Genomic DNA, 23,975 nt, shown 5'->3' on the forward strand with positions numbered 1-23,975 from the left:
TTGCAGGCCAGCTTGGGGTCTGCCTCCGATGAGGGTGGAGCAGGTCCTTTGCCTTGACCTCCAGATTGGTAATGCAAAGGATGTTCAGCAGAGCTTTGGAAATATACATTATTCAGGAGTGTGAGGTCGAACTATTGGGGCACCAACTCGCAAAGGAAAGCTATAATTGATTTAATTTACTTGGGAAAAAATTGTGCAGGACTTGGCCAAGCAGAGCAGGTCCACTTTGTCCTTGGCATTGTAATCAAGTGTCAAAATGTGGTCATTCTCAAATTAGGTATTTCTGATGGTGAAGAACATAATCTCAAGGGACTGTTAAGGTGAAGACCAAAGATTGATCATGGAGGAAGATTGCCTCATTAGTTCTCTACTGTGACAGGTTAGGGATATAACTGGGCAAATGTACATCATAAATTCAAAGGCGGATTGTATTTCTATAATTAGTGTGTAGAGTTTATCCAGTAGAAATTATCATTTTTTTGGTATAGAATCAGGGAGAAAGTGAACTGCAGGTTGTGGAAAAGCAGTTTTCACAATGAGACATGGTGAGGCCTATCTTTAGGGATAAATAAATAATTAATATCTGACCTCAAACACATACAGTGTGTGTGTGTGTGTGTGTGTGTGTGTGTGTGTGTGTGTGTGTGTGTGTGTGTGTGTGTGTGTGTGTGTGTGTGTGTGTGTGTGTGTATATATATATTGTTGTGGTTGACCAAATTCGCAAACCACCATTCAGGTCCCTTAGGTGAGATATCTCCGTAAGTATATGTGTAGTTAGGCCCAAACCCGTTGTCTAGTGGGAATACATGTCATTCATGCGTGCTGCGACTCTTCAGGATAGCCGTTTTTCTTTTACTATCTTTATTTTGGACCAACCGCCATTGTTACCACCGCCAACCGCGTCTCAACAGTCATCACAACATCAGCCACCCACCGCGGCGCCGCTTCACCACAGCAGCCACGACCTTTGCCGTCACACCTCGCAACCGTCGCATCGCCACCGTTCTTGCGCCGCTTGTGGGTACCGGTATTGGACTCGTGCAGGGCGCGTGCCGAACAGCGTGTACAAAACCACGGACTTTCCGCTCCAAAAACGGATCAAAAACGACTCACGCCCACTTTTGTTCCGTCCAATCGGTGAGCGAGGGGCGATTTGGCCCCGCCTCCAGGGCGTTGGAGGGCGGTCGCTATATGCAAATTCATGGATCAAAAAGCATTCACGCCCACTTTTTCAAGGGCCAATGGGGAGCGAGGTGAAAGGTCGAAGGCAGGGGGTCAAAGGCGAAGCCACGGGGCTTATATAAGCGGCTGCGTTCGTCAGAAAAGGGTCGTCGTGTGCGTCGTCGTGTGCGTTGGAGTTGAGTGCAGTTGGGAAGTTCGCAGGAGGAAGACTTCGGAGTTGGAGTCGGAGCGAAGAGGACGGAGCTGTGGAGAGGCGGCGGCGGCGAAGGCAGACGAGGGGGTGCTCGCGTCGGTGCCGGGAGCTGCACACCAGGGAGGCCGACGGCGCGACCTGGTCGAGGTGGAGACGCTCGTCGCGGGACCCGAGACAGAGTAAAAATCCTCCTTTCCCCGAGCATCAGCAACCCCCTCCTGTTTCCCCCCGCGCTGATATAGTGCGACCAAGGGGGCCCCCTTCCCACCCCCTACCAGACACTGTCCGCGAGGCCCGCGGAGTTGAGGCATCACCGCCGCTCCGCGTCTCATCACCAGACGGGTAGGCCCGACACGGTCTCGGCCCCAGGCCCGCCTACCCCCTCATCCTGGAGGGTGGTTCTCTTTTCTTTTGCTTTGGGAATGTGTGTTGTCGGCGCCGTCTGTGAAGTAAAATTGTATAAGTGTTTCCGTGTGCTCGCGTAATCGGTATTAGATCTGCATTGTCGCATTTGCTTTTTGTCTTCTTCTTTTTTATGTGCTTTTGGTGGAATTGTATATGTGTGCTTTCCGTTCATCGTGAATAAATGTGCTTTATGTTGAACTGTTTCCCGCTTCGCTTCGTCATTTCTCTCATTGAATCCTCATCTTGCTTCACGTAAAGGGTTGGTAGTGGGCTGAATACGCCCGATAATTAATCGAACCGTCGAGGCCGACGATAACACCGCTCGGTTATCCCGATAGTACGGAACGGGTCGCTTAAGTGGCCCGTGTCCGAAGTCGACCTGCGGCGAGGTGCGATCGCCCGGTCTACCCTCCGTGTGGGTACTTAGGTAGGTCGAATTTGGCGAGCAACCCTATCCCACGCGGGGGCCGATTGGCTCGATCGCGGTGAGACCGAAAGGTCCACCCGTGACTGGTTCCCGGCGTTAGTCCGAGAGGGTCACGACTGGATTGTCCGTCTGGTGGGCGACGTGCCGCGATTCGAGTTACGTGGCCGTCCGCACGCCGGCGGGCGCGAATCCGTAACAATATATACACATACATACATATATACATACATACATACATACATACATACATACATATATACATACTGTTACGGCTGTGGAAATTCGCATTACACCATGAAGGGCCAGTAGGTGAGATATCTCTAAGTACATGTGTAGTTAGCCCAAACCCGTTGTATAGAGGGAATTTATGTGATTCATCCGGGCTGCGACGCTTTGAGTTAGCCATTTTTTCTGTTCTTTCTTTATTTTGAACCAACCACGTCTCAACCGCCATCACACAACAACCACGCCACCGCCACCATCTATGCTCCCACATCATCACATCACCGCCATTCCCAAACGGCACCATAACCATCAAACCACCACCGAAAACCCTCCACCACCTTCGCCTCTCTCCTTCACAACCAACAACCGCACCACCTGTGAACACTGAATGTTGGGCTGTCTCGGGCCCGTTCGGCGTTTGGTGCCGAGCGCACCGAGCGCGAGCGCGAATAGCGGCCTTTCCGAGGGAAAATTCGGATCAAAAACGCTACACGCCCACTTTTACTCCGTCCAATTAGCGAGCTTGGGGCGGCTTGGCCCCGCCTCCGGGCGCGTGTGTGTGAAGTCGATATATGCAAATTCTAGGATCAGGGGAGGTTCACGCCCCTGTTTCCTCCGACCAATGGGCGAGTGTGGCTCCGCCCCCGAGGTCATTCTGATCCGAATATTTGCATACTGACTTCTCCTGCCCGCCTATAAATAGGCGAGCGCAAGGCGAGTGGCAGAGTCGAGTCGGTCGGGTGAGGAGAGTGCGGAACGGAGAAGAGTTGCAGGAAGAGTTGAGTTCTGGAGTTGCCTGAAGAGTGTCGTCGAGAAATGGCTGTTGGGGATGCGTTGCGTTGCGTTGCGTTGGTGAAGTCGAGGCGAGTGCGCACGGTGGAATTGCAGGCAAGGGAGCTCGGGTCCGAGGCGAGAAGGCCGGCTGTCGGCGACGAGGTTACGGTGTGCGGGATCGCTCTTCTCGTCACGGGACCCAAGCCAGCCAGCCATCCCCCTCCCCCAGGGCATCAACAATTCCTCCTTTTCCCTGCGCTGAGATAGTGCAAAAGGGGGCCCCGTTCCCACCCCACTCCAAACGTCGTGCCAAGGAGCATGGAGTCGGGGCACAGCCGCGCGGCCACATTTGCGGCTCACCCGCCAACGCGTCACGAGGACGCGGGTAGGACCCCCCCCAGTCTCGCGGACCTGGCCGCTCCTCTCGGTCCCACGCACATTTGGCCCACAGGCCTGTCTGCCTCCTTGTCTATGAGGGTGGCTTCTTTCCTTTGCTTTTGTGTAAATGTGTGTTGGCGCCGTCTGTGAAGTAAAGCTGTATAAGTGTGGCTGTGTGTGCGCATAGTCGGTATTAACTCTGCGTCGTTGTTGCTTTTATTGTTTTGTTTGCTTTATGTGCATTTTGACTGTATGGCTGTATACACGTGCTTTCCGTGTGCCGGGAAATAAATGTGCATTGTGTGAACTGTTTTCCCGTTTCGCTTCGTCTTTTCCAAATTGAATCTCCATTCTGCTTCACGTAAAGGGTTCGTAGTGGGTGCAAAACACCCGGTAAATAATCTGAACCGTCGAGGTCGACGATAACACCGCTCGGTTATCCCGATAGTACGGAACAGGCCGCCCAAGCGGCTCGTGTTCGGAGTCGACCTGCGGCGAGGTACGATCGCCCGGTTTACCATCTGCGTGGGTACTTAGGTTGGTTGAGTTTGGCGAAGAACCCTATCTTACGCGGGTGGCCGATTGGCACGATTGTGGTGAGGTCGAAAGGCCCACCCGTGACTGGCTCCAGGCGATAGTTCCCGGAGGGTCACGACTGAATTGTCCGTCCGGTGGGCGACGTGCCGCGATCCGAGTTACGTAGCCGCCCGCACGCCGGCGTGCGTGAATTCGCAACAATACATATATATATATATATATATATATGTATATATATATATATATATATATCTATATATATATATATATATATATATATATAAAAATACATATATACATATATATATATATATTTTTATATATATATATATATATATATATATATATATATATACATACATACATACATACATACATATACTAGTGGGGTATTATGTATGCTTACACATTGTAAGCAAAAAGGAACAGTGCTTCCCCATTGTCTCGCGTCGCTCACCTTGGATTATTTTTTTTCATTTATTTATTTTAATTGATATGTTTTCATTTATTGATCCTTTTCAATGGTTCTGTGATTTTTCTCGGTGTATGGGCTTCGATGTCCATCAGCGTGAAATATTTCAGCTTTCTACGTCTCCTGGAAGGTACCGATCATTAATATCAGTGAGTGGTTAGAATTAGCTTTATATATTAGGTGTGTGTGTGTGTGTGTGTGTGTGTGTGTGTGTGTGTGTGTGTGTGTGTGTGTGTGTGTGTGTGTGTGTGTGTGTGTGTGTGTGTGTGTGTGTGTGTGTGTGTGTGTGTGTGGTGTGTGTGGGGTGTGTGCGTTAATTCTCCGAAATTGGTAAATTAGGAAAGCACAGTTGGCATTCCATAACAGCCGAAACTGCGTGATCTGTGAGCAGTAATTTCAGTCTGCCACACGAGAACATTACCTCTGCTTTACTGTACTTACCAACCAAGAGATGGGTTGCAGTCAGGCGTGACAACAAACCAAAACACGGCCCTTCCAACCCGATAAATGCATCATGGCATTAAATCTGTATTTAATGGAATATTCCATCTGCATTAATGCTTGCGGGGTCCTTCAGTGTCCACAGGTGCATCAACCTCCATAACTTTGAGGGTCTGTTCCAAGCTTATTTTTATTCCTCTGACCATGACCACCAGGTCTAGGAGAGTTGCTGCTCCCTCTTGAGGCACTGGTGCCACAGCATTCTGTACATTACAACAACCACACTTCTTTTGTTTCAGCTACTCCAGTTCAGCTGGCTGGTTTTATCGCTCCTTTTCCAGCCTCTCTTTTTAATAGCTGGGCTTCCATCTCACTTCTTCCTTCCCTCCTTTTTCTTCTTAATTCTTCTTCGTTCTTTATCTGTACATGTACTTTCTGTGACTTTCTCCTCCACTCTGCATCCGACATGCTTTCAGTCGAGCTGTTATGAACGCACAGAATGCTGAGAATGGTTGGGCTAACTGGGAGTGGGGGAGGGGACAGTGTGAGGGTTAGTCTATGTCTCACCATCTTGTGGTCCTTCTTCTTCTACCTTCATTGAGGTCACTGCCTTGTCCAAAAAGCAATAATTTCCATCCTCCTTTAGGCTATGTTAGTCCTCCATGTCGTTTTATTTTGTTCTTAAAATGAGCACAATTAACCCCTATGACCCAGTCTGTAAAACGAACTTGGTGCTGAGTCATGCTCACTTTAGAATTCTGGTTAACATTTATTCCCCAACACCAACAAATTGAAATTTTAAAGAGGGGAATGACTGCACTCGCTGACTACCAATTTGTACGAAGTGAAATTTGTGATCACCCCACTCCTGACATCAATTTGTTTTGGGCTTAGTCTCCCTAATGGGCGACGTGAGACTGCTGGAGACCTAACTCCCAAGATGTCAAGCAGAGGCAAAACTGCACATGTGTGGATAATCATTCTGCTACAATGCTGTTGCGTTTTATTCAATTTAACCTTGCAGCTGTTTCAGCACACGCAGTCAGCTTACCAGGGGAATTTAGCTATGCTGGAGGACGTAATTGTGGCTCAAAATACAAAGCATTCATTTTAAAAGCATAACAGGTTTCATAAATAATGGGGATAGGGACATGGGAAGCAAAAATGTAATTAAAAGAAACAGAGATGACCAAATGACATTTCCTAATTGCCTGGTTTGCTTACTGCTACCTTAACATGAGCAGACTCAGTTGGGAACACAGGACGAAAGATAATGATATATATATATATATATATATATATATATATATATATATATATATATATATATATATATATATATATATATATATATATATATATATATATATATATATATATATATATATATGTGTGTCTTACCTGAAGCACTGAGTGGTACGATGCAGGCATCACCTTGGACCCCTCTCCTGGTCCAGTCTCATCCTTGTGTCTCAACGTTGTGCTGTCTGTGCTGTGCTGATGACTGTGTGCTCGCTTTCTCGCGGGGTATCCGCTTTGTGGCTTGATTGTCTTGGCTGAGTGTCTCGATTTTTCCTAGCTCTATTGTCACTCTGGAGATCCTGGGCTGTGAGTGTTTGATGGCTGGGTGCTCTGGGCTGAGTCGCTGTCTGGGGGTATTGAGAGTGACAAGAGTCGTTATCATCCATCGTCCTGCCTTATATAGACAGGCTTCTGCCCCCTCTCCCCCCCCCCCCACAACTGCTGTTCAGGTCTTGCACATGTGTTATGTGTCCCTGCTGTGTGAGCAGCACATGTGGTTATGCCATGTTTGTCAGAGTCGTTGTTGAGGCTTGACATCCCACATGTGGATAATGGGTTAATTTATGTGATGAAAGGACAATGGGGTAATTCAAGTTAACCCCAGGTGGGAAGTGGGAAAAAGAGACAGACTCGATAATAAAGGTGACAGCAAATCTAACTGGATATCCAATTCTGATGGATACCAAAGGGGCTTCCAAACACTTTAATATGCTGACTCTCATTAAGATATAACTACTGAATAATAAACCCCTAAAGCCATTTTTATACCAATATACAGTATGTATATTATGGCACTTTGATGATTAGGGCTCCTTTGAGTTCCCTTGTCATGAGCAAAATCAAGGTTTACAGGAAGTCCCCACACATCGAATGATCCCTCGGCTTAGACTCCTGACATCCGATGGAGCACAAAAAGAGCTGTGGTGCACATCTTCTCGAAAAGAGCACCTGATTTACCATCTACAATCCAAGACAAGATGAGAGAGGTGGAACATCTTTGGAGCATGTTGAAGGCAAAAAGGTTACCTGGACAGGTTGCTACCAAAAAGGAAACTGATCCTCGCTGACCCACGCAACAAGCGGGATATTACACAAGAAGATCAAAGGGTTATTACATTCTGCCTTTTGTACTTGGTGTATTGCAGAAGATCAGCAGAGTATTGAAAGTAGCGGGAATGAGAGTAAGTTTCAAACCTGTATTCACAGTCAAGTGAGCTCTGATGAGGGTCAAGGTCAAGCCACTGAAGAATGACAGAGCAGGGTGGTATATGTGATGCGTTGCAGTTGTGCGGCCGAATATGTGGGAGAGACTTGGAGGACCTTAAGCCAACGCATTACTGAACAACTCAAAGCCTTTGAGTGCAACTATCCTAATAGATCTACCTTTGCCAATCATGACCTCAAAGCAGGGCACACACCCAATGGGATAGGGTTAGCATTTTGGGTTTGATCCTGTACAGAACGAGAAGACGGATTATTTTGATTTCTAAATGTGCTAGCGGTTTTTAAGTGTGCTGATGGAGTACCATGACAGGTTTGTTGATTGGTTGTGCAGCTTGGCCCACCCCCACCTTTGGATCTATAAGGGGATTTTGATGTGTTGCTTATCAGTTTTGAGAAAGGTTAGTGGAGGAACGTCTTGCTACGTGTTGCTAACCGAAATGCTGTCAATTAATTGTTTTAATTAAAAGGTGGAGAACTCAGCGTTGATTGTTTTGATTTGATGCCAAACTGCAAGTCTTTACATATATTGTTGCGAATCTGGAAGCCATGAGCACATAACATACAGGTCCTATAGAACAGTTATATCGGTAAGTACATGTTGCTAGTTAGGGTCCCGACCCTAGTCTAATGGGTAATCAAATGTTCCTGCGCTGTGGAGTTATTTAATAGTCAGGTTTTCTTTTCGTTTATTTTTTCACCAACATCAACGCCGACCACACCGCATCACCCTCACCTTCACTTCGCTTCCTTCACCTCGCTCTGGCCGACGTCATGGTGAGTGGAGTTCAAGGAGGAGTCGCGCGGCGGCTCTCGACCAATCAGCGTGCAACGAGTGGGGTGACCGTCGCCCGGCCAATCAGATCCCGCGACAGGAGGAAAGGGCTCCGCGTGACGTCACCACGCCCCCGGGCCAATCAAGGAGCTTGCCGCCCGTTTTGGCCAGTGAGAGAGACGAAGAGCGATTTTGCATGCCAAAACCAGCCAGTGAGAGAGAGAGGGTCGCGAGGAGACGCCCCCCCCCACCTCTGAAGAGGGGGGGGGGTATAATTATAGGCGCGGTCTGCGCGTTCGTTGTTGTTCTGGTCCTGGCAAGAAGTGGACATCTGCGCGCAAGGAGGTTCTGAAAGCATCTGCGCACGGGGTGGTTGGTGCCACGGAGGGTCTTCTCCTGCCAGCTTTCGCCCTGCTGACTTCGTTCGCCCGGAGCCCGGTCGTGAGGGCGTCTGGATCGTGCTGGGGGTCCAGTCCTGCCCTGAGGACCTGGTCCTTGAAGACCGCACGAGGCGGACACCTCCGAGGCAGGCCTCAATAAAGAACATTTGGTCTGATTCTTTGGGTGTGTGCGTATGTGTGTTAGTGCCGCCAGTCGGATAAATAGTGAATTGTATAAGTGCCGTGCTGTACATACGTGCCTTTAATAATCGGTTTAACTCTGCTCATGCGTGCTTCCCTCGTTCCGCAATTATTATTGTGAATAAATACCCCGATTGTTAAATGTTTCAGCTTGTTTGTGTCCTTTCCTCCATTGACTTGGCGTGCTGCGTGTTGGGAAATTAGCCAGGCTGTTGCCGTTGTAACGGGATATTTGGGACCAACGGACCTCGGCGATAAACCGCTCGGATCGCACGCGGTTCGAGTATGGTAAGCGGCTCGTTCCGTACGGGTGCCGTCGAGGGTGTGGAGACTCGGTAAATCGCCACGTTGTTTCTAGGTATTTTGAAGATTGGCGAATAACCCTGTACCCTTCACGGTACACTTCACGGTCCTTCCGTAGAAATATTGACCCTTCACGGTCCGATAAGCGAACCGGACTTCTCAGACATTTCCGAAAAGGTACGATCTAAATTCCGGGTGATCGGTCGAGCCGACTCTACTGTTCCATCTCGCGGTCGTGCTCACGGCCGATACCCGGCCCCACAACAATACAGGGTGTGCCAAAAAAATATATACAACTTTTCATCTGCAAAGAGGATGGTCATAACATGTATTTTTTAAAAAGATATACGGCTGGATAGAAAGCTGAAAGGTTGAAGTTTATTGTACCAATGTCAAAATTGCCACCAAAATTTAAATTTTGTTATAGAATCGTCGTTTTCTTTTAGACCACATGTTCGACGTAGGCTCCACGTTGTCCGATCACTGCCTGCAAATGCGTTGTCATGTTCTCCATCACTTTGGGAAACGTTTCCTGAGGAATGTTCTGGAGTTCTCGGTGGATGCTTTCCTTCAGCTGATCAAGAGTCTGAGGCCTAAGGTTTCCATCGATCCTGTCCTTGAGATACCACCACAAGAAGAAGTCTGGAGGAGTAAGGTCAGGGTAATACAGTGGCCACTCAACATCTTCGTAGAGGGAGATAAAGCGGCCCTCAAAATGTTGGTTGAGAAAACGCCTTGTTTCCCTGGCTGTATGGTGCGGTGCCCCATCCTGCTGGAACCACCGGGTTCTCATCTGGATCAGGTTGTTTCTCCTACGGGCCTGAGTACGTAGCTCAGGCAGATAGAATTCCTGAATCATTTCATGATAGTTCCTCTGGTTTACCGTGCAAGTGTGTCCCTGGTCATCTTCAAAGAAGTATGGACCAATTATCCCATACCAACCAACCGCCACCCACATGGTGACTTTGAGAACAGATTGAGGCACCAGTTCAGTTGATGCTTTACCAGGATTTTCAGTTCCCCAGTACTGAAAGTTTTGCTTGTTTACCTCCCCGGACAAGTGAGCATGCCATTCCTCCGTCGTGTGAAGTTTTTTGAGGAAGTCTGCATCTTCCTCCAACTTTCCTGAGAACCAATTTGCAAAGTCAAGTCGTTTGCGTTTCTGTTGATCAGTAAGCACCATTTCCATTTGAATTTTGTATGGAAAGGCATGAATGTCTTGGCGAAGGATCCTCTGAACGGTGCTCTTATGAATGTTTGTCTCGGCAGAAAGTCGTCGAATCGATTTTTTTGGACTCTGAACGACCGCCTGTCTCACCATTTCTACATTTTCTTCACTACGACCTGTCCTCCTCTGACCACTGTGACCCTTGTGAAGGTCACAGATGGTTCACACATTGGTAAACTTTGCGATGGTGCACTTTATTGTCCGAAAGTTTGGTGCATGGCGCAAGTGGATCCCGAAATGTCTCGAGTAAAGACGTTGCACCTGTATGACACTTTTCGTCTGGTGCCAAAGTTCAACAATTTTCGTCCGTTGTTGTGCAGTCAGTCTTGGCATTTTTCTGGCGCTTGCTTGGTATCAAAATAAACTTCAGGGTCTCTGCAACAAGAAATGAAGCATTACTGACAAAATTACTGCTTTTTTTGGATCAAACGAAGCAATTTAAAAGTTGTGTATTTTTTTGGGACACCCTATATATGTAGTAAAGGATAAAATGTTCACCGCAATAGGTAAATAAAACCCTTAATGTTTCAGGAGTAGCCCTTTTGAGTATTGTATTGAGTATTGTATTAAGGATTATTGTATTGAGGTCAAAGTATTGAGAAGCCAAAATATAAATGCTGTAAATGCTAATACACATGTTGTACATTGCCTAGTGCATGTCTAATTAATTGCATGACCGTTTGGGATAGGGAAAGGCCTGAAATGTAACTTTAACATCCTGGAGGTGTATCGTACCAAGCTGAAAAATCACTTTCTCCTTCAAGTGCTTTCTCTACAAATCAAAAGAGAATGGCTTGATATCACACACCTGGAGATTGTCCTTGGTGCGGTTAGCAGAATTGGAATGCGGTGCTACAGGAAGACTTGTCATCAGGCGTATTGATTATAAACACTCAGAGAGTTTGTCTGCCAGGCATTTCATCTCACCGACGTAGAGATGGCTGCAACGGTCACATAACAAGGCATATATTTCTAGAAATGCAGTCAAAGTATCCTTTGACACACGTTGTCCCTCTTGGGGCTTTTGTGTCTTTGAACACAATGTGATGACATGTTTTACATGTGGTGTGATTTCCTCTCATTGTACCCAATCGCTCTACTCCACCATCATTAGGAGAAAAGCAAGAGTGAACCAAGTTTGCTCTAGGGTTCTCATTGTTCCTGTAAGGCATCAGAATGGGATTGTGACCAAATATCTGCATGGTGGTTTCATCAGAAGATTGAAGTTCTCTCTGAGAGTTTCAGCAATATGGCTAGTTGTCAACTTGCAGGTCACGACCAAAGGAATATGTCGACTGGAGTTTCTCTTCCTTGCAATCATGGCCTCTTCATGAGAAACTCACGAAGTTTTACTCCTAGAACCATTGATAATTGCAATGGGATAACTTCACCTTCTAAAATAATCAATACGTCGACTGGAGTTTCTCTTCCTTGCAATCATGGTCTCTTCATGAGAAACTCATGAACTTTTACTCCTAGAACCATTGATAATTGCAATGGGATAACCTTGCCTTCTAAAATAATCACTCCTTTAATGAGCTCGCATATGGAAATTATCATCACTGCAGATACATCACCATTGCAGGAACTGAGAATACGGGATCAAATTTTTGCACAATGGAGGATGGGACGAGTCGTTTGTTAAGTATGAGTGTGAATCCATCGACTATTTATGGTGAACAGCCATGCCGAATCACTCAGCAGTGAAAGGTATACAGAAGGTTACCATACCTACGGATAATAGACCTGTGGTTACCATACCTACGGATAATAGACCTTTGGTTACCATACCTATGGACAATAGACCTTTTGTTACAATACCTAAGGACAATAGACCTTTGGTTACCATACCTATTGACAATAGACCGCTAGTTACCATTGCCACCTAGGGAAACGAGGATTGTTTTTTATTCCAACTTCTGAAAGAGTCGACAAATTCGATGTCTGGAAAGATTTTGAAAAATTCCTCAGACATGTGTAACGTTGTGCTTAATTCCATCCAAATGAAAATGGCTATCGTCATTGTTATTCACAATGAAGGCAAGACCGACTCAATCCAGGTCCTCTTTGAAGCATTAAAACCATGCTGTTCTTCCTGGACACCCCTTGGCGGAAAGTATCCCGTGCTTGATCTCTTCATTTTAACACGCAAAGCTGGTATTAATACTACATATTCAAATCAAATATTGGTGTCAAACATATCATCTCCAAGCAAGAACATGAGACCATTACAGCTCTTCATAATAACAATAATTACATGATAAAACCTGCGGATAAAGGCGATGCTGTCATTTCGAGACATGACTTGTATGAGCAGGAAGCTTCCACCCGGCTTCCACTCAGGAGCAGCAATACCTTATCTTCAACATGGTGAAAGCCTTCATCATTAATGGAGATTCGTCTCATAATACTGTTAACCTAGTTCAAGATAATCCCCAGTGTGCTCATTTTTATTTCCTTCCCAAGATTCATAAACCAAATACACCAGGTCGACCCATTGTATCCACATGTAATTGTCTCGTGGAATTTAGTAAGTACTTTGATGGAATTTCATCGACATTTTTCACTTTGTTTCCCACTTACATGAAGGATGCCTCGGATGCTATTTGTCTTTTCAACAATATCTGGTTTCAAGATTGAGAAAATCGACATCTTCTTTTCACCATGAACATCTCTTTATTATACACACAAATATTCTTATAAAGGAGGGGCTGGAGGCTCTTCAACATTTTCTGGAGCATAATCTTTGTGAAACCAGACATAATGTCACCACCCTCTTAAGATTGGTTAAATTAGTCCTCAACCTCTCGACTTTCAAGTTTGGTGACAAGTTTTACACACAACGAAAAAGAATCGCCTTTGGAACGAAAATGGGGCCCTCCATTGTATGTCTTTGTCGGTTACATCAAGGAAAAGATGATAAACAGCTACAGGGTCCAAAACCGATCCTTCTGAAACAACATATTGATGACTACATTGAGATGACGACCTCTTGCAGGAATGATTTTGAAGATATATTTTTAAACTAAGTTAATAATCACAATCTCTCGAATCAAGTACACGTTTGACATTTTATGTAACGGAGTGAATTTCCTGCATATCTGTATATCTTTCACTGCTGAGTGATTCGGCATGGCTGTTCGCCATAAGCAGTCGATGGATTCACACTCATGCTTAGCATACAATTTATCCCAATTATATGAAAAAAAATTTATACCATATTCTCAGTTCCTGCGACGGTGACGCATCTGCAGCGACGATGATAATTTCGACATGAGAGCTCAAGAAAGGATTTATTATTTTCGAAGGCGAGGTTATCCCATTACAATTATCAATGATTCTTGGAGTAACACTTCATGAGTTTCTTATGGAGAGACCATGAATGCAAGGAAAAGAAACTCCAGTTGACATATTCCTTTGGTCATGAACTTCAATTTGACAACAAGCCATATTGCCAGAACTCTCAGTGAGAATTTCAATCTTCTCCAGACTGATAAATCCACCGTGCAGAAACTTGGTGACAGTCGCATTCTAATAGCTTACTGGAATGATGACAACCCCAGAGAAAACTTAGTTGCAATAGGGGAAGGCTTATTGCTGATGTAAGGGTGGGGGGGGGGGGGTGTTTCTACAATAAGAGTTCCCAATTTTAATGGTACTACAGAGTTTCTTTGGCCCCTCGGAGTAATAAACCACCATTTTAATATATATTTTTTTTCTTCCTGTGTTCTCACCACTTCAAATTCCCAAATTGTATCAATTTCTGAGCTGTATCTCAGAGCTAGCTGGGACTTTCGGAAGGAAAATTTGCCTCAATAATTTGAATATAAAGTATGCGGGGTTGACCTATTTTTTTACATTGAGCTTTTTTTTGTATACATATTTTTACATTTTTTTTGATTGTTGTTTTTAAATTTTTTTACAGTTTAAGGTAATTTTAGATACTAGACGACCCGTGAACCCGTTGGGTTCCCGTTGTGACAGCGGTTGATTAAAAAAAAATCATTTCAAAAGAAAAAAAAGATAGCTCCAGCAAACTATACTGCTGAGGTTGTTTGCATCGATCAAATTCTCCCAAAGAGTACTTCATTGAATCAGGAATTGATTTTTTAACAATTTTTTCGTTCCCCGATTTTATCGAAACTTGATACTGCACACCGCAGGAGAATGGTGAGTAAGGTGGCACTAAAATTTTTGCGCTATCATGTACAGTTTTGGCTGTATTTCGGGAACATACATACATACATACATACATGTATGCAAGATGAGAGTTTTAGTAGTATATAGATTTTCACATTTTTCACCATAACTCGACTAAAGTTTGTCCGATCAGAACAAAATTGCCTTCTCTAGATAGCCTTAATCTCGGCGTATTTACCATTAATTTACATCATAACCCTCTGGGTTAAAGGTCACGGTCTTACACCCTAAAAAGTATTACACCACCATTTAGATTTTTCTCCCTTTGTTTCTGCCAATGTCCGTGGACTTTCAGAATAAAATTTTGCCTCAATAAAATAGCCTCGAGTAGGCTGATGGTCATCTCTTGAGGTTATAATTCAGACCTCTGCTGAATTCAAAATCTAGGAAATGCCATGGACATTAGATTGGAGTCAATTTTGGGGAACCTCCATAGGAGCCTCCTTGATCCAAAATCGAAAAATATAAGACCATGCAATTCTCAGAGCAATCAGTTAGTAATTAAGAGACAAATAAGGATAGCGACACAAAGTTTAAGGGGGTAATCCCCCTCCCTGGGAGCCCTCATGATCCAAAATTGAATAATCTAAGACGAAGTGATCCCGCAGACCATGGTGTAGAAGGGCTGTGCCGAGTTTCAGAAAAATTCGTTGGTAAATAAGGGACGAGTATGGATCTGAATTTTCGGGGGGTAACAGGATGGATCTGAAGTTCCGGGAGCTCCCCTGATCTGAAATTGCAGAATCGAAGCCTGAGCGATTGTGCAGGCTACAGTCTTGCATTCATGTTTCAACTTTCAGAACAATCAGCCAGGTGATATGGTGGAGTAGTAAAAATAGCAAAAAGTTAATGGACGACCTTACAAACGGACGGACATCTGGACATCAGGACCCATTTTGAAAGTTCATCTCTGAGAATCAAGACGAGATGACCTAATAATGGGAATACACAGTATGTGGGGTTGACATAGTGTTTTTTTTTATAGCGCGGCGACATCGTGCTGTTATATAATTGGCTATTCTGTCCTGTGTCTTCTGTCACATTTATGGCCACGTACGCCCCTTTGATCTGAGGGCTATAAATAGAAATTTGTCCAAGGTCACAACTCTTCCCATCATGCATGCTCATTCACCGTGTCTACATTTAAATTTTATAACTGCAAAATTGTTTCATCATTCTTAACCTTTTACTGCCCCCAGCAGCGCGATATCGAAGTATTTGCTTCTTGTTTGACCTTGATATCATTTTTAAGGTCATGACCTAATTATATACATTTTTGCATTTGTCACCAAAATTCGATTAAGGTTTATCCGATCAGAACAAAATTGCTCTCTTTTAAATAGCCATAAATAGCAAGTAGTAAGGTGCATTAATGCTTTATTTACATCATACCTCTCCGAGTTAAAAGTCAAAGTCAAATGATGGTCTGAAAAAAAAATACGCATTTTGTTTTTGTCATCGCTTAATTTTTTTCCCAATGTGGAATCTCAAACACCGCTTGGCCTTCCAATATGTTCTTGCATTAGCGTACCTGCACTGATGTTGTGCACCTGATATCTGTTTCAAGTCCTTGACCTACTTTTTCAGATTGTGACCTAATTAACAAAAAATTTTATCATAACTTAAATAATTTTCCTCCAATTTTCATGATGTTGAGTTTTTTGGATAGATTGTACATGGGGGCACATTTTCTTATTCTATACTGTATCCCTAAATGCTGGTGGTCATCTTTATCCCAAGGTCATATGGTGGTCCGAAAAAAATATGTCCATCATTGGATCACAGGCCAAGGGTAAGTCGTGCGTGATCGGCAAGATTAAGCTTCCCTCCATCACAGGTGCATGGGGGAGGGGTTGGGGGAAGGTGGGACGAACCCTTGATGATCATTTTGTGATCACAGATATCTAGTTCACTCTTGTTTCTCTATTAATGATGGTGGAGCAGAGTGACGAGGTAAAATGAGATGTAATTTCCCCAGATATAAAACATGTCATCACTGTGTCTTGCAAGACACTATTAAAACCCCGATTGGGACATGGTGTGTCAAACGATACTTTGACTGCATTTCGAGAAATATTACATATGCCTTGTCAGGTGATTGTTGCCACTAGCTCGACATCGGCAAGACTAAGTGACACCTTGCAGACAGAATGTCTGAGCATTTATAATCAATACACCTAACTACAATAGGTCTTCCTGTAGCAGCACATCCCAGTTCTGCTCAGCACACCAAGGACGATCTCCAGGTGGGTATTATGAAGGTGGGCTCCATTAATTTGTAGAGAAAGCAGTTCGAGGGGAAAATCTTTTTTCAGCTTGATACTAAATATCCCCAGGGCATTAATGTAGCATTTCTGCCCTTTTCTTATACAAATAGGTTATGAAATTAATTACACACATGCTAGGCAATATACAACATGAGCATTAATATTGTCACATCTTATGTTTTGGCTTCTCAGTACTTCGACAAAGGGCTTCGACACCTGAAACATCAGGGATTTTATGTCTTACAGTGAGAATTTTTATTTTTACTTTTCCTTTCTTCATTTCACTGATGCAGTTCATGTTTTGTCTGTACATAATTTTTTCGGTGGTGCACATTTCTGTCTATGCTGTTGCTGCTGATTCTCCACAAAGCTGGGGGGGGAGGCATGTAGCATTGGGTCTCATGTATGCACTACTTGTGAATGTCTGCTGCTGTTGAGGAACCCGGGAGGGGTTGGAAACAGCAAAGGGCTTGTGAGGTTGACCTAGGCACATGTTGTGCATTGAAAACCTTGTGTAGCTTTTGTTGGTTGCTTATGAAGCTTCTTTTGCTGGAAGAGCAGTGGGTTCATCAAATACATGTCATAAATATTTTCAAGTGTTTGTGTGTTTTGTGAGTTGTTCTTTCACAGCCAAACTGTAACACTGATAGGTTGGTCTCAAAGGTTGGTTTTAATCTCCCTCTCCATCCCTCACTAAAATCCCCCTCCCCACCAGGAAATTCTCTGTATGTATGTGTGTACACCTCTGAAAATCAAGAAACTGATCTCAAACAAGGAAATGAGACCATTTGGCCCATCATTGTCATGGTGCACTCTTAGGTTAATTATTTTTTCTACAGCTCAAATGTCCACAGAATCAGAAAAAAGTAAATAATTTTTTTTTGATGTTATAATATTGCTTTGTAAGAAATAAACAAATAAGTGAATGTGGTTTTGAATTCAAATTTTTTTTTTTTTAGGTATTAAAGTTAAAAAAGGAAACTCAGCGGGTACCCCAAGGATTCAAGATAAACTGCCATGACATAAATGAGGGAAAGATTGTCAGCACATAATGGATAATGGACACACAACTCGCAATTCAGACTCGTCAGAAAGTGAATTTGATGAATAATTTTCTGATCAAGAATCCCCAGATTATGGTGATAGCAACTTGCTGATAACTTGTAATTAATGAGGCACCCAAGATGCTGTGAAACAATTCATAACCCACACGAAGCTTCAGATAATGCACACCGATGAGACACCCGGCTTCATGTCCCTTACACCACATTCCCATCCGAATAGAGATCCAGTTTTTGGCTTGTGCAAAATGTGATGATGAAAACTCAGAAGTCACTAATATCCTTCCTATGGCTCAGCGTAACATGCACAAGTTTATTTGTAATGCTAAACAGACTTCGGGTGTTCAATGAAGAGTGATTTCACACTACCATGCAATGTAAATTGCTGTTATCAGATCCAAGACCATTGGTGTTACCTTTGCAGTTAGTCAATGAGGGACTGGGTGATCTTGTGAAAAATGCTTGGTCCTGTTTCAGCTGCTTTTCATTTTTGCAGCTTTGCATGCATGCCACTTCCTAAAGGAGGGTTCCCCCAAATAGTGTGATTGCCATTACTCATCTTTGCTCAAATTGAGTTGTGTGGTGCATTTTCTTTTTTGCAGCACGGATACCTCGAATGCGTTGTTTGGCTGGTCACCGAAATGGACGCTGCCACAGAGCTGAGTGCAACAAGCAAGAGAGCAGCTCTTATCCACTATGCTGCCAGGCATGGACAGGTACGATGGCAAAACAGCTCAGTGTTCAACCCTGTCGGAGTGCCTTTTGTATTTCACATCAATCAGAAGTTTTTCTTCCACCTGCAGCACAATCGCTTCTATATATACTCCTGGGCTCACAATGTGACCAATTATTTCTGTTTGGAATGATGATCGTCAAATTAATAGTTTCCAACGGGCACTCCTACACAGTAGGCTGTGCTACTGTCCTAAGTGAGGCTAAGTGTGTCTTCTAAATTGGAGGTCATCTCAGGATGCTGAGATAATCAGTAAGATTCACATCCTGCAAGCGGCACACAAGGCTGCCGTTGATGCAACTTGTCTATCCAATTACCCTTTGTTCTCAATTGTTTTCACTCATAATACTTTTGCCACTTTCTCTTTTATGCACCACTCTGCAGACTAATGCAAATTCGTTGCAGCTGAAAAATCTTGCAACTAACACTTCACATTTGCATTAACGGAGTATAATGGTCTTTGTGTACTCTGTACCTTGCAATGTGAGAATGGAGATGTTTAAAAACCCACCATACACTGATATATGTGTGAGCTGTATATCGAGGCCTCGAGGGTTTTGCTTTCACACAGCTGGTTTCACAAGACTTATTGACATTAACACACAAATTTTTCTTTTCTCATTACTTTCTCACCTTCTCTCCATCCCTTTATGTACATACGTAACAGGTAAATAGTTCCGAATCATGTAAGATTTTTACCTGCGACATGTCACAGGTCCACGAGAGCTCTGCATTTGTGGTGGTGTTGTTGTTTTGGGGGTTCTTGTTAGGGGTCAATGTTTGAAATGTTTACCCATTGGTCAGACATCTGCTGGACCACACCCACATCTGCCACTTGACTCCACCCACCATAGCACATCGACAAAATGATATGGCCACCATCTTGGTTTTCTGGTGGGCATCACTCATTAGGTTTGTAGGCCTCTGCTGATTATACACTTTGTATACGCTCTGTTGCATCAGATTTCGCTTTGTTGTGTTAGATTATACAGTTTGTTGCGTCAGATTTCCATTGGCTTTATTTGGGTCGAGTGTTAATCATGATAAGGGTCCCCAAAAAATGTAATCGTTTGTCGAATAAAAATGATTAGTAAGGTTTAATCAAGCCCTTATGTGCCTCACCAAAAAATAGTTCCGTAATTTTTGAACGGCTCCAGGTTGGGGTTAAACGATCCATGAGCGTGTGACGAATCAGCTCGTTCTGATGTAACTGTGACAAATCAACTCTTTTTAAGAGTTCTTGAAATACGCATTTCCCAATCAGCTCGTTACCAGATTTTTTTTTTCAAGCCAATTCATTCGCATTTAAGTCCCATACCTCAAATGACCATGGACCATGCAGAGGTCTTTATTAACAAAATGTTTAATAGAACAACAACAGAGTGGGATGGCGGAACATAGGGAGAGGGGCACGCACGCACACACGACAAAACTGAGATAACAGATATAAAGTAATTCATCCTCTGTTCAGAATGAAGATGAATGTTATCTACTCTATGTAGTCATATTCATTCACATGGGAAAACGGGACAGACAAGGCACATGGTTAATGAGACAGATTAGAGAATGTAATCTGAGCCGTGGGTAATGATTTAAAAAAATTCTCAGACCCAGCTTTTAGCACATAGACATGGGACATGAGCAAGGATGAAGTTGTTGAATGGACAAAGGCAGCGAAAACTATATATCTCAATACATATATATATATATATATATATATATATATATATATATATATATATATATATATATATATATATATATATATATATATATATATATTGTTGCGGATTCGCGCCCGCCGGCGTGCGGACGGCCACGTAACTCGAATCGCGGCATGTCGCCCACCGGACGGACAATCCAGTCATGACCCTCTCGGACTAACGCCGGGAACCAGTCACGGGTGGACCTTTCGGTCTCACCACGATCGTGCCAATCGGCCCCCGCGTGGGATAGGGTTGCTCGCCAAATTCGACCTACCTAAGTACCCACACGGAGGGTAGACCAGGCAATCGCACCTCGCCGCAGGTCGACTTCGGACACGGGCCACTTTAAGCGACCCGTTCCGTACTATCGGGATAACTGAGCGCTGTTATTCGTCGGCCTCGACGGTTCGATTAATTATCGGGCGTTTTAGCCCACGACCAACCCTTTACGTGAAGCAAGATGGAGATTCAATGAAAGAAAAGACGAAGCGAAGCGGGAAAACAGTTCAACAATAAGCACATTTATTTCGCGATGAACGGAAAGCACACATATACAATTCCACCAAAAGCACATGTAAAAGAAGAAGACAATGCAATATTACACAAAAAGCAAATGCAACAATCCAGATCTAACCGACTACCGGGCACACGGCAACACTTATACAATTTTACTTCACAGACGGCGCCGACAACACATATTCCCAAAGCAAAAGAAAAGAGAACCACCCTCCAGGATGAGGGGGGTAGGCGGGCCTGGGGCCGAGACCGTGTCGGGCCTACCCGTCTGATGATGAGACGCGGAGCGGCGGTGGTGCCTCAACTCCGCGGGCCTCGCGGACAGTGTCTGGTAGGGGGTGGGAAGGGGGGCCCCCTTTGTCGCACTATCTCAGCGCGGGGGGAAACAGGAGGGGGTTGCTGATGCTCGGGGGAAGGAGGATTTCACCCTGTCTCGGGTCCCGCGGCGAGCGTCTCCTCCTCCACCTCGGTCGCGTTACTGGCCTCTCTGGTGTGCAGCTCCCGGCACCGACGCGAGCACCCCCTCGTCCGCCTTCGCCGCCGTCACCTCTCCACAGCTCCGTCCTCTTCACTCTGACTAGTACCACTTCTTTCCAGCTCCACCGACGACTCTCTTGAACTCCGCACACTCAACTCCTTTTACTGACGAACGCAGCCGTTTATATAAGCCCCGTGGCTTCGCTCTTTCACCCTTGACCCTCTGCCTCCGACCCTTCACCTCTCTAACTGGCTCCCCATTGGACCGAGGAAAAGTGGGCGTGAATGCTTTTTGATCCATGAATTTGCATATAGCGTCCGCCCTCCAACGCCCTGGAGGCGGGGCCAAATCGCCCCTCGCTCACCGATTGGACGGAACAAAAGTGGGCGTGAGTCGTTTTTGATCCCTTTTCTGCGGAAAGTCCGTGATGTCTCTGAACACGCTGCTCGGTGCGCGCCCCGCACGAGTCCAGCATCGGCGCCCACGAGTGGCGCGAGATGGTGTGGATGCGATGGTGGCGAGTTGTGACGGTAAAGGTCGTGGCGGTTGTGGTGAAGCGGCGTTGTGGTTGGTGGTTGTTGTTGCGAAGCGGAGTTGTGGTTGGTGGTTGTTGTGAAGCGACGTTGTGGGACGTGGTTGGTGGTGGTAGTAATGGCGACTGGTCCAAAATAAAGATAGTAAAAGAAAAACGGCTATCCTGAAGAGTCGCAGCCCGAGTGAATGACATTTATTCCCTCTAGACAACGGGTTTGGGCCTAACAACACATATACTTACCGAGATATCTCACCTAAGGGACCTGAATGGTGGTTTGTGAATTTCGTCAACCACAACAATATATATATATATATATATATATATATATATATATATATATATATATATATATATATATATATATATATATATATATATATATATATATATATATATATATATATATATATGGACATCCTGATTGGGAAATAAAACACACATAACAATAAAAATTGTAGGTCGAATCCAGCTAAACCTATCCTTCATGACAGAATCTCCCAAGAAGATGTCAGACAATCAGAGGGAGAAAAAGGGTTAGATGATGCGGAGAGAGGATAAAATAAACATGGTTTGGGCCTGATGAGTCGAGTGAGGTGCCTTCACCTAGATTGAATGCTCGAAGAAGGCTGCAATTTCCCCCACACACAATGTGCTGAGAGGCAGGTCTCCGGCTGGACTGGGTGAACTCGGTGTTGGCGTCTCTAGATTGTAAGGCCAAATAAACTCAGCAAAACAGATGAGCAACATTTAAGGATAAGTTCCTTTAGCAATAGAAAAAAGATCAAGTACTGAACTTGCACAACTGGCACAGACATCAGGGGGTCAAGTGGGCTCATCTACTGTTAGAAGGTACCTATTATCAAAAGTGGTCTTCATGGGTGAGTTGCTGTCAAAATGCCCTTCTGCATAAAGGTAACAAACCCAAAAGACTGAAATATGCCCAATAACATTACAATCACGATGCCAATAAGCCGAGAGAGGTACTTTGGGGTAACAAGTCAAAATTTAAATTTTTTGGAACAAAGTGAAGGCAGTATGTCAGAAGGAGGGTTGTTGAGCAGTATAAGGATGTGTGTCTACAGTCCACTGTGTAGTATGGTGGAGGCTCTGTTCAGGATTGGGGATGTATATCTACTGCTGGTGTTGGTGATTTGGTGAGAACTGAAGGAACAATGAATGGTGACAAGTACAAGCAGATCCTAATCCATCATGGTATCCCATCAGGAAGGAGGATAATTGGCGACAACTTTGTTTTCCACCACAATGACTCCAAAACACTGCAAATGCCATTAAAACGTATTTACAAAGAAAAGCAGTCAGGAACTCCAAAACGATTTGAATGCCCCCCCCCCTGAATTCCCTGACCTTGATATCATAGAAGCTGTGTGGGATTATTTCGACAGGAAGAAAAATGACAACCAAAATCAAAAGATGAACTAGAGGGGGAGCACTCGGGAGAGTGCAAAACCTCCGCCACCAATACTGCTAGGTCACTCAAGTGAACCTTATATCTTATTCATGAAATATGATGTCAACAGTGCTGACAGAGTTATAGTTCTTTTCTCCAACATTTGGGGGGGGGGGTGGTTGGAAATCACTTAAACATGTAAAAATGCAAAAAAAAAAAAAATCTAAATTTTGTTGAAAAAAAAGTTGAAAATTTTTTTTTTTCCCGCTAACAATTTTTTTGGGGGGGGGTTAGAAATCACTTAAAACATGTAGAAATGCAAAAAAATATATATTTTTTCTTTTTTTTTGGGGGGAGGGTAACAATTTTTTTTTGGGGGGGGTGGAAATCACTTAAAACAAGTAAAAATGCAAAAAAATTTTTTTCTCAAACAATTTCTTTTGGGGGGTGGTTGTAAATCACTTAAAATATGTAGAAATGCAAAAAAAAAAATTTTTTTTCTCTAATTTTTTGGGGGTTGTAAATCACTTAAAACATATAGAAATGCAAAAAAAAATTCTCTATTTTTTGGGGGGTAACAATTTTTTTTGGGGGGTTGGAAATCACTTGAAACATGTAGAAATGCAA

General features: G+C 44.2%; 2 protein-coding genes across 4 annotated transcripts in view; both read left to right on the plus strand.

Moving 5' to 3' along the window:
• The window catches only part of HERC1 (HECT and RLD domain containing E3 ubiquitin protein ligase family member 1), a 964,782-nt gene that overhangs the window by 421,049 nt on the left and 519,758 nt on the right, over nt 1-23,975 (plus strand). The gene's annotated exons all lie outside the window — the stretch shown is intronic.
• The window catches only part of LOC147015509 (synphilin-1-like), a 68,143-nt gene that overhangs the window by 31,459 nt on the left and 12,709 nt on the right, over nt 1-23,975 (plus strand). For all 3 annotated transcript variants that reach the window (XM_085850290.1, XM_085850291.1, XM_085850292.1), the window contains exon 2: nt 18,575-18,688. In XM_085850290.1, coding sequence (XP_085706416.1) covers nt 18,575-18,688 — 114 coding nt within the window. The remainder of the gene's footprint in view (nt 1-18,574; nt 18,689-23,975) is intronic.

Source organism: Eptatretus burgeri, chromosome 12, assembly GCF_056783735.1.
Source record: "Eptatretus burgeri isolate ZD-2024b chromosome 12, Ebu_testis_v1, whole genome shotgun sequence".
Taxonomy (NCBI): domain Eukaryota; kingdom Metazoa; phylum Chordata; class Myxini; order Myxiniformes; family Myxinidae; genus Eptatretus; species Eptatretus burgeri.